Source organism: Tetrao urogallus (genome assembly GCF_951394365.1).
Source record: "Tetrao urogallus genome assembly, chromosome: Z".
In the NCBI taxonomy this organism is placed as follows: domain Eukaryota; kingdom Metazoa; phylum Chordata; class Aves; order Galliformes; family Phasianidae; genus Tetrao; species Tetrao urogallus.
This window is the reverse complement of record NC_136816.1, coordinates 569,393-586,214: the sequence shown is the minus strand read 5'-3', so window position 1 is coordinate 586,214 and position 16,822 is coordinate 569,393. Positions and strand designations below refer to the sequence as shown.

Here is a 16,822-nt window from a genome sequence, read left to right as displayed (position 1 = left end):
TTCTTGCTTAGGGCCATTAGGTCTTCTGACTGCTCTGCACCTCATGTTACAGCAGGAGTTCCTTTTGGGAGTGTCTGTAGTACAACCAGGCAAGTATTGCTTCACAAGTGTAGTCACTGGAGCAGATTAGAACCATTCCTGTCTAAAGATCTGTGTGGATTTAACTGGGGTAATTATAAAATCTGAAATGTGATTTAAGGGAGTATGAATGCCAAGGTTTAACCCTTAGGTTCATCACAGGCTCCCAGACAGGTGGGGGTGGGGGTTAGGGTTGGGGGGTGTCCCCATGGGCTGGCACAGGCTGCTGCTGGGAAGGAGCCCTGCCCATGGCATGGTGCTGGGCCCTGGTGATCCTTAAGGATCTCCGCTACAGTATTTAGTTTTTGATGAATTTTTATTTAAAAACAAAAAAACAACAGGAAAAAAAACTCTTCAGCACTGGGTGTTTGATAATCTGAGGACTGTTAGTTACCTCCTGCACTGGGCTTTCAGTACCTCCAGCGGCTGGCTGCTGAAGGGCTGCCTTCAAATAGCTTAATGTATTGACAGAACTCCCATCAAATTATCATCTCAGCTGGAGGAGCAGAGTGCCCTTAACCTGATGTGCAGCAGCCCGTGGTCTTCTCAGACAACAAAGCGGTGGAACATTTTCAGACCTTCTGGGCTGCTCTCTCATTGCTGCCTTGAACTCAAGAGCACGGATGAAGTAACAGATGAGGACATGCCTTATTTTCCAGGGCAGAGCATCAGCCTTGGTTTCAGACAGTTGTCACTTTAGAATGCTTTTGGAGCTGTGTGCGAGGAGCACGGTTCTCCAGAAGGATGCTGTTTGTGTGTGCAGCTGAGCTCGGACATAACTACTCTTCCCATTTCTCTGTGGTGAGCTTTATCTGGAACTGGGAGATTGCAGTCATTTGACTACTCCTTTTCTGCGGTACTCGGAAGTTTTCAGTCAAATCTAACATATTTCACCTGTGGGTTTCAGAAAGCACTAGTAGAAACACCAGTGAATGATTTATGACTGGGATGGGTTGCTGTTTCACTGCTTGGTGGAAGCAGTGTTATTCAGGTTTTGTCTCTCTGAATCATTGCCTTGTGAAGAAATGTGTTGCTGAGCTTTTAGATTCACTCTAATTAGCCAAAAACGTTACCGTGCTGAAAAAGACGAATCCCTAACCTTGCACTCGGAGTGTCCCAGCTACATCAACCTGCCTGTCTCAAGCATAGGAAATTGTTTTATTTGATGTATTAAAGTCTGCACTAAGAGTGAAGTACAGCAGTGGCTTCAAACGTGTTTACTTTTGACCTCTCAAGCGTTACAGCGCGTGATAGATTTTGCAGTCTTTCTGAGCAGGATGGAGCTCCTTGATTGTAAAGCATGCAGATATGTTTTCTAAATGCATGGTTTCGTATTTATTGATTTCCACAGTACAGAAATTCCCTCGTTCACGGCACAGCTGGTCAGCAGAAGCGGATAGGCTGCGTCGTCGAGGTCTCTGCGTGGCACTGTCAGCTCTCAGCGGTGCGTATGGAACCAAACCAGTGCCCAAAGGTAGCTCTCCTTTTGTAATAGTCCAGTGGCTGTTGTAGGAGTAAATGCATTTCCCACCTGTTCCATTGGAGGTTAGTCTTTGCATCGTTGTAGGTCTGTTACGCGTTTGTAGGAAAGGAGGAAGAAACCTTTAATGGGACTGTGAAACGACACCCACGTCTGTGTACTTTTCCTGTGTGTGAATTTCAGTGTATCTGCATCCACTGGGCATCATCGGTCCAACAGGGGTAGTTCAGGGAAAAACAAAACCTCCATCAGAATTACTGGGGATAAAGCACAGTGATACTGACACTCATCTGTTTGCACTCTTTGAGACTTGGTAAGGACAATTTGCCTACCACCAGAATTGGAATGTAAACGTCAGGTTTTTTCTGTGTTTGTTTTTTTTTTTTTGTTGTTAATTTGGGCGACACTGGCGTGCAGCAGGTCGCAGCACTGCAAAGTGTGGACCTCCTGCTCTGTAACTTGCCCTCTTGAAAGCTTTTAAGAATTCTAGTTTACAAGATTCTAAGAAGTAGGAGTAAAAGAAGGTTGAGAACCCTAATATTTTTGTCCTGCAAGAGAAAGAAACTTCTAATTTCCTGATCTCGGTCAATGGTGCATTTTCTTATGCACTAGGTATCTTCATTTAAGTGTAAAGTTTTTAATACTAGAACAAATTGTGCATGTAAATATTTTGAAATACCTGAGATTTCGTAGTATGAAGTGTAGCCTTTTCATACAATATAAAAGTATCAGAACTGCTCTGAATATATTGTACTTACAGCCGTACAGTAACTTACTATTTGTGGAACGTTTTCCTTGCTTGCATAATAAATTAAACATTTAATAACTCAGCGAATTAAAATCTATTTTAATGTATTTGTCTGACACTGAGCTGTGTTCTGTAACACTCACTGCTTCTTGCCCGTTCACTGGAACTGAGGGGGAAGGAGCCACAGCTGGAGTGACATCTGCATCTACGTGTTTCCCTCTGGTGTTGGCCGAGCTTGAGCACAGGTGTAGCATGATGTCCTTCCAAGGGCCTATAAAGCCAGGCTTAGGGGCAGCTGCAGTAATTGCAGATGGTAATTACACAGAATGGCTTGAGTTGGATGGGACTTTGCAGCCCAAGCAGTTTCATAGATTTGGAGCAGTCTGGGTTGAAAAGGACCTTAAGAGACCACCTGGTTCCAGCTGCCCTAACTAGCTGCACGTGGAAGCGCTGACAGCTGGTGCTGTTAGGAGATGAGCTCTCCTGGCCTCCAGACAGCAGCCTTTAAGTCACAGACCATTTCCACTCTGGAATCTCAGCATGGTGTAGTTACTCCTGGTTGTGATCAGTTTGATAATACTGGAGAACAGCCTTGAACCCAGCCCCAAGTAACTGAAGCAGCACAGCTGGCTCTGAGCTGTCTGCCAGGATGGCAACACAGCCTGCTCAGTGCAGTTTCCCACATCGCCTTGTGTGTGTAGCCTTTGCTGTGACAAAGCTCTCTGTCTTTACTCCATACGAGTTTGTTCTTTTAACAAGTAGAAGATCTGTGATTTGTTAAACAGACAATCACTGTTGCTGTGCTGCAAAACCAACTGTAGTTACAAAGCAAAACAGACTGTGCTGGAACAACGCTGCACAGCCAGACAGCAACAGATAAGAATTGCGACTGACATTTTCCCAACTGTAATTAACACCATCCATTAGAGACAGCTTATTTCAAACTGTAAGCTCTTCAAATTACATCTTCCATGGGGAAAAAAATCCACTTCCTTTATTCCATCAAGAAGAGATTAAATAAAGTCACAACCGTAACACTGGTAAAAATCAGATTCTGACAGTGACAAACATCCAGTAAACGTTTTATTTCAACGCAAATAACCACAACATTCAGATACAGCAATGCTCATTTGTGCTGGGCCCTTTTGGGCTGTGAAGCGAGGGACCTCATTAGGACCATAATCATGACACACTGATTAGAGCAAGTATTTTGTGACAGTTCAGCAAACAAAAAATAACCATCACTACAAAGCTTACGAAAAGAGTAACTTGGTAAAAGTTTATCCCCATCTTTCAGAATAGGTGGTGAGGTTGTTTTGTTTTAATTTTTTTTTTTTTTGTCTGTTTTTAAATACAACATAATGACATAAAGTTCCCAGGACAACCAAGTTCTTCATTAAGACCCCTCTCCTGGTCTGGCTATGCCTATCCCCCTCCCGCTCCTTTCTCCAAGGCCTACAGCCTCACATCTCCCCCCGCTCACATCTGTAGGACGCAGAACACACATTTCTGTACACCTTTATCTGCACTTGCCCACAGAAGTCCATCCGTGCTTCCCCAAGTGCTGCATCATTCCAAAGGTCATCTCCGTCTGCCTCCTGGTACTACAATCACAGACTTCCCCCCAGTGGGTATTACCAGGAACTTAATGATGGTGCCACAGTGCAGCTCTGTCTTACAGAACTGTTAAACGCACACGTCAAGGAGGCAGAGCTCCGGCTTTCCTGTAAGAAGTCTCGTTGTGATCAGTTATGGCACAGCTCTGGTGAAACGCAGCCATCTGCGAAAGATGAGATACCTCTGTAGAAAAGAGCTGCCCGAGAACTACTTTCACAACAGGAAAATACAGGAAAATGAACTCTTATAATAAGCACTACAAAAAGAGACGTCTTCTTTCTGGCCTCACAGCTGTAGAATAGAAAAAGAAGTAGTAGAAAAAAAAAAAAAAGCAGAACAAGCTCCGCATTTACAAGTAGAAGGATTGTAACAAGGAAGGACACTTTAAAGCTTTCTCATCTCTGCTGTTTCTCTCCTTCCACTTTTCCCTTTTCACGTTAAACCACGTGCGTACATACGTGCACACAAATGTGAGTCAGGGCACACCGAAGGCAACATTCAGTACCTGCTTTTATGCTGCCGAACGAAACGTTCTGCTTGAAGCCGAGCACCCAAGCGGCCAGCAGGAGCCTTGGCACAGGCTTCATTTAAGCACAGCACTCAGGAACTCTGTCATCCTCCTCTGGGGTCGGTGTCCATTTGGCCACGAGCAACGGTGAGCACTGAGGAGCCTACATCTGTCTGAGCACGTAATCTCACGTCAGCATTCTGAAGTTCATCACATAAGGGAATGAATTTCCATCAGCCTCCCCCTGACTTCCGTGTTCTACAGGGCACACAGTGGAGCGCGCTCGGTCATGGAGTGTTAGGAACTTCTGGGAGTGATACTGAGCCAGCCGCTGGGCTGAGTGATGAGTTCGTGGGTTTTTTGGTTTTGGTTTTATCTGTTCATCTTGTAGTTTCATTACGGGTAAATCCACCTGCCAGCAAATAAATAATATAAGAAGCTACTCGTAATTGCACCAAGGTTTGGATGTACCACCGTTCACCCCATATGCAGTGAAGGCCAAGACTGAATGCCCTTCACACTATGCAGGCACTGCTCCCAGGGATCAAGCGTCATCAAATATGGCAAAAACCAAATGAATTGAAGGGACGAAGGAAATAAGTGTTCTCATAACAGCTTTAGCAAGAACTCATAAGTTGCATTGATTATGCCCCAGGATAGGACCGAACGATGGTAATTCAGATGGGCTCCCCTGAAAAGATTGATCAATTTCCTGTCGCGCTCCAGCCAGATCTTCACAAAAACTGTCGAGAAGGACTGAAATTCACCCCCGATCTGAGCTTGCATGCGAGCTTTTACAACATTCATTGGGAAGAACAAGAATCCCAGCATGGCACCCAACAGCCCGCCACAAATGAAGTCATTGACCAAATGAGTGCTGTAAGAAGTTGCTTCAGGCAGACATTGTTTAATAGGTCCTCTGAGGCCAAAGAAGAGTACGTTACTGGGCCCATTGCGGAGCAGAATAGGCACCAATCCCCGGTAGTACTCTCTCATCCCATAGACTTTCAGTACCTTGAAAGCCTGGTACGTGTTTGTGAACTTATCGTGGTGTTTGTAGTCCTGAAGCAAAGTCTGCACTCGCTCAAAAGGAGTAAGAACAGCTTCTGTGGTCCCTGCAAGCACTGCTGCCATGCTGCGTGTCAGGAGCTCGGGAGCAGTCGTGTGGCTGTGGAGCAAGGAGGAGAAATCCTCATACAAGCCGAACATGAGAGCCAGCGTGGTCGTCTTCTGCATTAAGGGAGGGAGGATGCCACGGTAGAGATTTCGAATTCCATCCTTCTGCAGCTGATGTATCGCATCCTTTGTTTTCAGACCATACAGCTGCTGTCGAAAGAGGACCTTCTGGATGGGAAAAGTAACTGCTATGTTGGTGAAGGCCGCACAGTAACCACACAGGTAATGTTTGCTGGAGGTAGCCGTAACGTCACTGCTTGGATCTTCCTCTGAACTTCCTGGGGAAAAGCCTTCTGAACCCATCATACTGTCTTTCTTATTGCTGTGTACCTCAGTCCTCTTTTCCTACATCAAAAAACAGAGAAGAACGCACGTGAGCAGAGCTGCGGATGGCCCAGCTGCTTTCTCTCACACCAGCACCCAGCACGGCACATCTGAGCAGAGCCCTTAAAACCTGAAGAGCAGTCAATGCCAAATCTTTCAGATGTTACGCCCTTTTCTGCAAGGGTCTTGGAAGCACAGGTTTTCCTCCTGGTGTTTTCTAATTGATACAGAAACAAAGAGGGAAACAAAATGACGTATGAATCTCTTGTGTGCTACATGACAGCTGACAGAGGGAAGCTCACCCATTCAACCTCCCACACTGCACGCCAGGGAATTCAGATAGCACACGGTCTGCTCTCAGCCTGTTAACAGCAAAAAACACAGCACTGAGGGTGGAGGCAGAAGAGAGTCAAAGGAAAAACAAGCAAACCCACCGACACACACACTATTTCTATATAGTCTGATCCGCAATCATAGGATTAATTTAAAGGACAGGCAACTTCTAACACAACTTTGAACATTTCTAGCAGGTCCAGGTAGTCAACCTGCAGGTTCATCTGCAGAGGAAGATGCACCTGTAACCCCTGCTTGATTTTAATGCAGAGAAGGCCTCAAGCTACGGCAGCTCTGAGGGACCCCTGAACAGAGAACGCCTCTCTACACTGAGCAGAGAAGCTCCAGAGTGACCCTTAGGAGGCAGTACTTGAACATCATTTAAACAGGGATCGCTGACTCAGCTGTTACAAAGTGCTGACAGCCCCTGGCAGCAAAGCGCGTGCAATTTCAGAGGCCTTAAAACCATACCAGGAGTCAGTCCTCCAAGTAGGCAAGAGCTGCCACTTCTCTCACTACAGAAGCCTGTACAAACGTGAAACTGTTTATCTTCAGCACTGCGGAGGCAAACTGGACTCTCGAAGTCACATGATGCTTTACTTTGACCATGTGCATTTTCTTCTGAAAATGAGTTGCATACATCTCTGTGGACTGACTTTTCTCCTGCACACACTATGTAATGCTTTACAGTCTGACACGTGTCCAAATCCTAGAATGGCTTGGGTTGAAAAGGACCTCAAAGATAATCTGGTTCCAACCCCCTGCAGGTCGCCAACCAGCAGCCCAGGCTGCCCAGAGCCACATCCAGCCTGGCCTTGAATGCCTGCAGGGATGGGGCATCCACAGCCTCCTTGGGCAACCTGTTCCAGTGCCTCACCACCCTCTGGCTGAAAAACGCAGTGTTTGTGTTGATGAGAAAGCTCACGACAGAGAAAGAATTCAGTTTATGTGGCTCGTGCACTACGCCATATACACACCAGCTCACAGCACCTTGTGGATGACAGCAGCTCTATCTGCACGCAACGAAGCAGCCACACCTGCAGGTACACTGGTCTCCTCCACTGGAAGGGGAACAGTGGGACGAGAGCTCAGCTCACAGTGCGGAGGTGCCACCAGAACACCGCCGTTACACTGAGCATTCAGAAGCCTGTGCCCAGGACATCAGTTTTCCCCTAGAAATAAGCTAATAAGAGACGTTTGGTTGACTCTCATGGCCCCTCTGGTGGGGCTGCTGGACGCAGAACAATGCACAGTGCAGCGACACCCCCAAAGGTGAGCCGTATGGCTCAGAGCTGGGGAGCAGCAGGTGTTGGGCACTGCGAGTCTGCCCGGCAGTGCTGGGGGCAGAACCCTGTCTGCAGACAGCCTGCAAGCACAAACCACCTACTGATGATACACAACCCACTTTGTTACAAGCCAATATCAGAGTTCAGCTCTTAAAAAGACAGCGAGAGGTTTGGGTCTATTGTACTGCCTCCACACAGACCCCCAGAGCTGCAGCAGCATTCTGTTTCCATGCAGGATGTTCCCTCCCGCATCTGAGGGTGGGGACACACGCAGTCCTTTCTGACTGTGTGCCACCCCTCGACCCCCACTCCCCTGACACGCACACGTGGCTCTTCTGCAGGACAGCAGCCCACCTAGCCTCCAGCTCACTGGCTCAGAAAGGCACAGGGGAAAGAAAGCAAAACAACAACTTTTTATCTGATACTGCCTTTTCACAGAATCAAATTTATGTTGAAAAAGAACAGAAACAATATTTTAATTTTTAAATGGAGAAGACCTAAGATCACAGAATTGTATGGACTAGAAGAGGCCTCAGAATATCAAATCCAGCTTCCCTGCTGAAGCAGGTTTCCTACAGCAGGCCACCCAGGAAAGCATCCTGGCAGGTTTGAATATTTCCAGAGAAGGAGACTTCACCACCTCTCTGAACAGCCTGCCCCACTGCTTTGTCACTCTCACAGTAAAGAAGTTCCTCCTGCATTCCAGTTTCTGCCCATTACCCTTTGTTCTATCACACCACTGAAAAAAAAAAAAAAAAAAATATCTATGTTTCAGGCCATTACTACTGCTATGCTCCACCTCATCCCTTTGTCTCCCACCTCCCTTCAGATATCCACAAATGTTTACCAGATCCCCCCCCAGTCTTCTTTTCCCCAGGCTGAACAGCCCTGGTTACTCAGCCTTTCCTCACACAGGAGATGCTCCAGGCCCTTTACCCTCTCTCTAGCTCTCTGCTGGACTCCTTCTAGGAATCCCTGTCTTTTTTGAACTGGTGAACCCAGAACTGGACACACTATTTTAAATGTGGCCTCACCATGGCAGACAAGAGAATTAGGATCACCTACCGCGACCTGCTGGCCATGCTCTTTTAATGCACCCCAGGCAGCCTGCAGCCTCTACTGGTGCATATGTAATTCTCAGCCAGGTGTAGGACTCACACTTGTTCTTGTTGAAGAGCATCGGGTTCCTCTTTCCCACTCTCCAACCCGCCCAGGTCTCACAGGAAGGCAGCACAGCCCCCTGGTGCGCCAGCCACTCCTCTCAGCTTTGTACCACAGGAAACTTGTGCACTCTATCCCTTCCTCCTGGTACCTGATCAAGACACTGAACGAGCCCGGCCCACCCCTGCCGTGCCCACTGAGCTGCGTCCATCAGCGCCACACCTCCACGGCTCCGGGACAGCTGCACAGACGCTGACCCCACCGCTCCCTGCACATTCTGTCTGACCGCCCTTCGGAGAAGTTTTTCCCAGTTCCCCACCTGAGCTTTCCCTGATGCAACCTCTCACAGAATCACAGAATGGCTGGGTTGGAAGGGACCCCAAGGATCACGAAGCTCCAACTCCCCACCAAGCTCCCCATTTCATACCAGACTCCATCCAACCCGGCCTTGAACAACTCCGGGGACGTTCGGGGCACCCGCAGCCTCTCCGAGCAGCACCCCTCTCTCGTCCCGTCGCCGTTACCCGCAGCAGAAGCCGAGCCCCAGCTCACCGCAGCCTCCTTTCGGAGAGCCGCAGAGAGCAGCGAGGTTCCCCCCGATCCTCCCGTCCTCCCGCCGCAGCCATCGCAGCTCCCCCTCCCGCCCCCAGCGGAATTCCCGACCGCCCGCACTCCGTTCTCCGGACTCGCTCTCCGCCCAGCCCGCAGCCGCAGCCCCGCGTCCCTCACCGCATGTCCCGTCATGCGGCGGCCGGTGCGGATCCCTCGCCCCGCGGGAAGGCCTCAGCGAAGGCGCGGCAGCGCAGCGGGCGGCGGGAGGCTCCCGCGCCGCCGGACGGACGAGGACCTGCTGGCAGAGCGGACGCGGAGTTACGGGGAGCGGAAGCCTGCGCGGCGCCTCCCGGGCCCGCCCTCAAGGTCAGGCGGCGGCGCGCCGAGCCCGGATTCCCGAACCGCGCCGCCCCGCCCCAGCGCCGCGCCGCCCCCAGAGCCGGGCCGGGCCGAGCCCAGCCGGGCGCGGCACTCGCGGCCCGGGGACGTACCTGCAGCTCCAGCCATGGCGGGGCGGGACCGGCCCGAGCCGCGCGTCGCGGTGTGACGTCCGACGCTGCGTGATGACGTCACCGGCGGCGCCGGGGGGAGGAGCCCGCCGAGGGAGGCGGGGCGGCCCCGCCCCTCCCGCAGCCAATCAGGGCGTGGCGCGCGGCGGTGCGGCGGCACGCGGGGTGCTGAGCGCGTCTCGGTGTGCCGCGTGTGCCGGCGGCCGCGGGACGACCGCGGGTCTCCTGGGTGAGGCTTATGGCATCCTGCTACGAGACCCTTGGGTCGGTGAATGATGCTAGCTTGCAAATACGCGCTCCTGGGGGAGAGGAAGGCTGCAAGCTCTTCCTGTCACAGAGTCACAGAATGGCCAGGGTTGGAAGGGACGTCAAGGATCACGGCTCTCCAACCCCCTGTCACGTGCAGGGCCGGCAACCTCCACATTTCTTAGCAGGCCAGTACTGTCCCTAAGGAGTGCTGCTAAGCTCCATCCGTTTGTTGAAGGAACGGTTGGATTTTGTGTGCAGGGACGTGGTTTAGTGAGAGCTATTGGTGATGGGTGGATGGTTGGACTGGGTGATCTTGCAGGTCTTTTCCAACCTTGGTGATTCTGTGATTCTGTGATCCTCTAAGTTCTGCCTGCTCCCGCAGGTGACTTCTGGCCCATGATAAGACTGCAGAAGTGCCTAGAAGTAACACTGTCAGCAGGGAAGAAAGACAGCAGATGTAACTAATGAGACGTGATCCTTAGAATCATTGAATCGCTAAGTTTGGGACAGACCACTAACGTAACTGAGTCTTCCCCAGCCCACCCCCATGTATCTATCCACATGTCTCAGCGGCATGTTCCTCGAACACTTCCAGGGACTGTCACTTCATCCCCTCCCTGGGCAGCCTGTGCCAGTGCCATGCCACTTCATCAGAGAATAAAATTTTCCTAATACTCAGCCTGAATCACCTCTGAATTGTTAGCACTTGTTAATTCTTGTTAATTAATGCTTGCAGCGCCGTGTCTCTGATGCCTGACTGCTGTTCTGTATGTGCATACGAGCTTCTTTTCTGTGGAAAGACTTCATGGTACTTCCAAGAAGTCCTTGTCATGGACAATGACCTCACCATGTGCTCTCACTTTCCAGACAACCTCAGGCTATGTCCAGTTAACAACTGCAGCTTCAAAACTTGAAGCTGTAGATCCACGCTCCTGGGACACACCAAGTGAGGCTCTGCACCTTCAGCTGGTCCAGCATCCATTTACACAGTGTGCCAGTGGGGCAGTCACTGCTGGGGATAGGAATAGCATGCAAGGGCATCATAGGGGAAGAACAAAGCAGTTTCCCTTCTCTGGTTACTCAAGACCTGCTGGGTTCAGCCAGGGAAAGCACTGAGTTTGCAGAAGACCTGTGGGCAGCAAATGAGGAGTGCTAAACCCTTGCTTCAAGTTCTGGAGGCTGTGAGGTAGGTAGTAAAAATGAAGAGGATGCTCAGGCTGTGTACATGCTGCCATACCAGACCCGCAGCCTGAGCCCCATGCTTGCCAGTATTACATTCAGCAGGCTTCAAAGCAACAGACTGCATGCCCTTCAGAGGACTCCATGCTGAAGTCACAGAATCACAGAATCAGGGAGGTTGGAGACCTACAAGATCATCCAGTCCAACCATCCACCTATCACCAACAGTTCTCACTAAACCACATCCCTCAACACAAAACTCAAACGTCCCTTGAACACCTCCAGAGTCGGTGACTCCGCCACCTCCCTGGGCAGCCCATTCCAGTGCCTGACCACTCTTTCAGACAAGCAGCATTTCCTAACATCCAGCCTAAATCTCCCGTGGTGCTGCTTGAAGCCATTCCCTCCAGTCCTATCACTGTTACATGAGAGAAGAGGCCGACCCCCAGCTCACCGCAACCTCCCTTCAGGTAGTTAGAGAGCAATGAGGTCCCCCCTGAGCCTCTTCTTCTCCAGACTGAACAATCCCAGCTCCTTCAGCTGCTCCTCATAAGGCCTGTGTTCCCTGCAGTGGGAGCTGCAGCAGAACAAGGAGCCGAGGCTTTGGCCAGCTCTCTGCAAGGCTGCATCATCCAGCAGTGCTTTCTCAGGGTTGAGAAGGGAGGAATCTTCATTTACACATGAGGGCAAGCAAAACTGGAAGGAATCATCTTCTGGGATCTGTCCCACGCAGTGCTGTGTGTTCAGAACAGTAAGGTGCTGTGAAGGCTGCTGTGGGAACTTCACTTCACTTCACTTGCTGCTACTCCCCTTCTCTCCCAGGCACAGCTTGGTCTGCCTGCCTCAACAGAAGGCTGGTTGCTGGCAGCCCCTGCCTTCTGCCTGCAGTAACCTCATGATCGGGATTGGAGACATTAACTTGGTGGCACACTGGAGTTGTGTAGTTAGCCTCCTCCGCCTGTATATGCAGCTCTCACCTTGCAAACACATTCCAGTACCTAAGTGGGAGGCAGAGCAACTTGTTACATAGGCAGAGAGTGGCAGCACAAGGAAGAACGCCTATAAACTAGAAGGGGAAATATAGGTGAGATGTCAGGAGGGAATTGTTTACCCACAGGGTGGCAAGGCACTGGCACGGGCTGCCTGCAGATGTGTGGGAGCTCCATTCCTGGGGGTGCTCATAGCCAAGGCTGGATGAGGCCTGAGCAGCCTGAGGTAGGGGTGGCAAGCTGCTGGACACAACATCCCTTCCAGCCCAGCCATTCTGTCACTCCATGGTGACAGTCTTCTTGACTGTCAAGAGCAGCAGATGGAGCCTTGCACTGGCACAGCGTCACGAAACGCAGGACTTTCTTTGCATTATAGCATTTTGTTTAATGCAACGAGTGCCCCTGCTTCCTTTCCAGAGAACATCTGGTGGGATGAAGGCTGGCCAGGATGGAGCTGCTGTGAGGATTTTGCTCCCCTGCACTGCAAGGCTCTGTCAAGACAAAGGGTTTGGGTCCAGGAACACCTCAAGTTCAAAAAATACAAATGAATATTTTCTGCAAGGTGTGGGTTACATTTTTCTGATTTTGCTGTAACAGTGCTAGTTCTATCTCTGGGTCTTCGGTCCCTGCAGAAGGACTGCAGGATGCTGCTGCCCAAGCAGTGCAGGAACATGTGCAGGAGTGAGCAGGCACCTCCAGGACAACTTTTTCAAGCTGTGCCCTACTGAAATGACAGGATTCGTAGGGCAAACCCAGCCTGTCCCCATCGTGCCTGCTGACCACGTCCCTCAGTGCCACATCTCCACGGCTGGCTGGCTCCCATCTCCAGGGATGGTGACTCCACCACCTCCCTGTGCAGTACATGGGTATCCATCCAAGAGGACCTGTTTGAATTAAGAATGGCCTTCAGCTGTGGCTGAGCTGCCGTGAACCTACCTGACTGGCACTTCAGGTTGTGATCGAGGCAGAGAGGTTTCAGAGATATGATGGTGGCAACAAGGACAGCTGTGCTGTCAGCTTCCAGCTGTATCCTATCCTTCAACTGGTGTTTCTCCTTGCCCCTGCTGGTGGTCATGCTGAGGAATGGCATCCAGCATTGCAAAGCTTCAGGGACATTTCTGTGCCTTTCAGCAGGGTGCCTGATAGCAGACAACAGCATTCATTCGGACTGTGAGGAGGGAGTGGGCATTTGTAAGGGAGCCAATCCCTTGTTCTGGTGCCATGGTGGAAGACAGATTTCTTTACACTGCTCCTTAATGAGTGAACTTTTGCAAGCAAGGTAATAAATCAGCACCATGCTGTAAATTGTTTGCCCCACACCAGGCATTGTGTTCTTTGCCCCAGTACTAGGGCAGGGTCTGGTCTCTTGTTCAGCAAGCTGCAGTTCCTGCTGGCTGCCACCCAGGTCGTTTGCTGGCGGTGGCTATGGGGAGGAGCGGCCTTCAGCCCCACTGCAGGCTCATGGTGCTCCCAGTGCCGTCCCATGTCAGAAAGGCTTTGGAGAGCATCGTTGTTCGGTCCAGGCAGCACTTTGAGCAACAGCCGGAGCTGTGGGAGGGAGAGGCTGCAGGCATGGTAGGAAGGGAGAGTTGGCACTGTGTACCAGAAACCCACAGGAGGTAAAATCTCAGTGTGCCTCAGCCCTTTGAGAGTGATTTCTTAGCTGCTGGATTAATGACCAGCTTACCCTCTTCTCCAGCACCTGGGAGCAGTTGTGTTTCTCTGTGGTCTCCTCTTTCTTGCTTGTTTGAGTGACCTTCCTTTGCTTTTATTCTCTCCACTGCAGTGCAGTAAGATACACGGTGGCCTTTGCTCATGCACTGTGGTCCTTGGCAGAGGAAAAGGCATCATCCTTAGCAATCAGATCTAAAGGAATAAAGAAGCTGGCATTAATATTCTGCATAATACAATGCCTACATCTTAGCTCGTATTCTCTTGCCTTCATCTGCTAGGAATGATTCTTCCCACTGTGTACATTTTTGTTTGGTATCAGTTGCAGATGTTAAAAGCTTCTTCTCTGTTTTACTGCCCCTTCTGCTCTCACCATTCTGTGGGTGGTAGAAATAGGAATGGCACAACTCACTGCTGTATCCTAGGATGGACCAGAGGGAGGGATGAGCACAGTGCTGCCCAGCAGTGTGACACACCACCTGCCTGCCTGGCCTGGTGAGATGGCAGCACCAGGATGGCGCTGCTCCTGCAGAGGTGGGATTTGTGCGGCAGAGACTCCTGTCTCACATTTCTAGGAGTCTGACTTGTCTTAGCCACCAGCTAGGGACCTGATGGTGGGGTAAAGTCTCCTGGGCTTCATTCCTTCTTATTTATAGTGACTGCTGCCATTTGCCCAGGAACCCTGGGGACAGCACACGGTGATTCTGCTGCAGCATGGGGCCTGACGCATGCTCCCTGGTTGCCTTTCCCAGCCTGGCACTGCCCGTGCTCCTTCCACCCTGTTCAGCGTTAGCACCATTGCTGCCTGCCTGCTTGCTTTGCATCTTCTCTATCCAATGCGGTGCAGCTCCAGCATGTTTCTGTGGGGGCACAAACCTACGCCCCATGCTGCTGCCCACTGAAGTACAGGCACCACAGGGCTGCTGCAGGTGATCCACCACCTGCTGAGTCTGCTCAGTGCACAGCCTTCTTGCTGTGGGACACTGTGAAATCCAAGCACACAGGACAGCAGTAGTCTGTAGGAGTAGGAGGTAGTTTCATCCTAAGGGGATGCAGACTCCATCAGGTGTAGCTATAAGCAGGAGGTTGGGTAAGAGGTGGAGCAGAGAGGCCATGCTGCAGCAGGCAGCACCGTGTGCTCCATCTCCTTACATTTCCCTGCGTGTGCAGATGCAGCTGTTCACCGCAGAGGACAGGATACTGTTTGGACAAGCTGTATGCCCATGCTGGTGGCCACGGGTTCATGAGCCCCTTCTGCTTTTCCAGTGGCTCTTATTACGTATTTCTCCATGCCTCTTCTGTGCTGTTACAAAAGTATCTCATTGCCATCATCGGGCTCACTTGCAAATGCCTCTTCCACATCCACACAGGTTAAGCTCAAAGCCATTAGCAGTTCCATGTAATCACTGCCTCCCTCTGTCATGAGTGTAAGGCAAAGTGGAAAACCACTCTCAGCAGTAGAAAAAAACCACCCTCATTAAGAGTATTATCTTGTTAAGCAGACAGCATGGGATGGAGAAGCTGCATTTCATGTGGCTGCAAGACCCCTTCCAACCCAACCTTGTGGTGATTCCATGAAAGTTATGTTGCCTTCATCAGCAGCAGAAAGGACAACTAGGAAATGCAAACTGGGAGACAGTTATACCTGGCATCACTCAAGAAACACAACAAAATAAATTCGGCAATCAAATCAACAGGACACTTGGGAGAAATGAGCTGGCATAACAAAGCCACTTTCATTTATCTGTCATTTGCTCTCTCCCATTCTCATTCACTGCAATCCCAGCAGCCTGTCCCTGGAAAACATGGTTCCCTCTGGTAGGAGACAAAAAGAAAACTGTCACCAGAAATGATGCCTACCTGTGCACAGTTTGTACAGATGCCAGAGCAGAAACAGAGTTGTTTCCCTCCAAAAGTAAACAGGCAAATAGAAATAAACTGTTAAAAATAAATATAAGTAAAGAGAGATAGCTCTGATACTCAGTTCTGCCTGAGCTGCACAGAGCAGGTTTGGGTGCTGGTGGATCCTTAAGATCCCATTCAGAAATCCTAGCATGACAGAACCACCGTGCCTTTCAGGAATAGAAACAGTTCTGACCTTCCTGGCAGAGCCTGTAATGCAGAGGTGACACAGTGACAGGCATGCCTGTACGCCCATGCTTTGCTGCTGCCCCCCCAGAAGGAGCTTTACCTCTGCAGACACTCTGCCATTCACTTTCAGCTGACAGTGCCAAAAAGTGATGACACGAATAACGCGTGCCTGTGAAGCAGGGGTATTTCTCCCTGGTAAGAGAGGGCTTACAAAAGTCTTGTAGAGAGACGTGACCCAATTTTTCTTTGGGTTGAATGTATGTTTACAACTCTATTCAATCTACCTGAAAATCTGCACATAATGCATTTATCTCAACTGAAAATGAAGTCCCAAATATACAAAAAAACAATGATTTGTTTGGAAACCTTGGAATCTGTTCTCAAATTTATCAGATCTGCTCACAAGGCTGTGGCTAGCCGGCATACCAAAATGCATGGAATGATTTTACCATAACTGGAGCTTGCCCTAATTTAAGTCCCATTTCAAGTGCTGTTGTTGTCTGAATCACAGCACAGATAAGGCGATCTCACCTCGGGGAAGCATGTTTAACTCACTTAAACGAGCAGTCAACAAAAATGCCAAATCTGTCAGCCATGTTTAACCTTCAAGTTCTGGCACAAGTTTTCCTTCCAGTTCCCTAAAGGACTCGATTTCACTTGGCAAATCATAAAGATTTTTTAGTATCTAACCCTGACTTTGCTGCTTTCCTTCAGGGAAGCCAACGATGACCTGCAGCAGCATCCACACTTTTAAGGACCCCAAGAACTGGCGATGGTTGGACTTCACCAAGTTCTAGCTATGATGATGATTTGCATGACATCAACCATTTTCTTGATGCCTGATGCAGTGACATTTTGTAAAAGTGGAGTT

At 50.0% G+C, this 16,822-nt stretch overlaps 1 protein-coding gene across 1 annotated transcript; it reads right to left on the bottom strand.

The window, feature by feature from the left end:
* Positions 1–5,037: 5,037 nt before the first annotated feature.
* On the bottom strand, positions 5,038–11,281 carry SLC25A51 (solute carrier family 25 member 51; the record flags this gene model as incomplete). Its single annotated transcript, XM_079548582.1, has 6 exons — positions 5,038–5,952; positions 7,242–7,325; positions 8,271–8,289; positions 9,236–9,558; positions 9,837–10,071; positions 11,259–11,281. 6 exons carry the CDS (start codon positions 11,279–11,281, stop codon positions 5,038–5,040), a joined length of 1,599 nt encoding a protein of 532 aa, XP_079404708.1.
* Between the last annotated feature and the right edge of the window lie 5,541 nt (positions 11,282–16,822).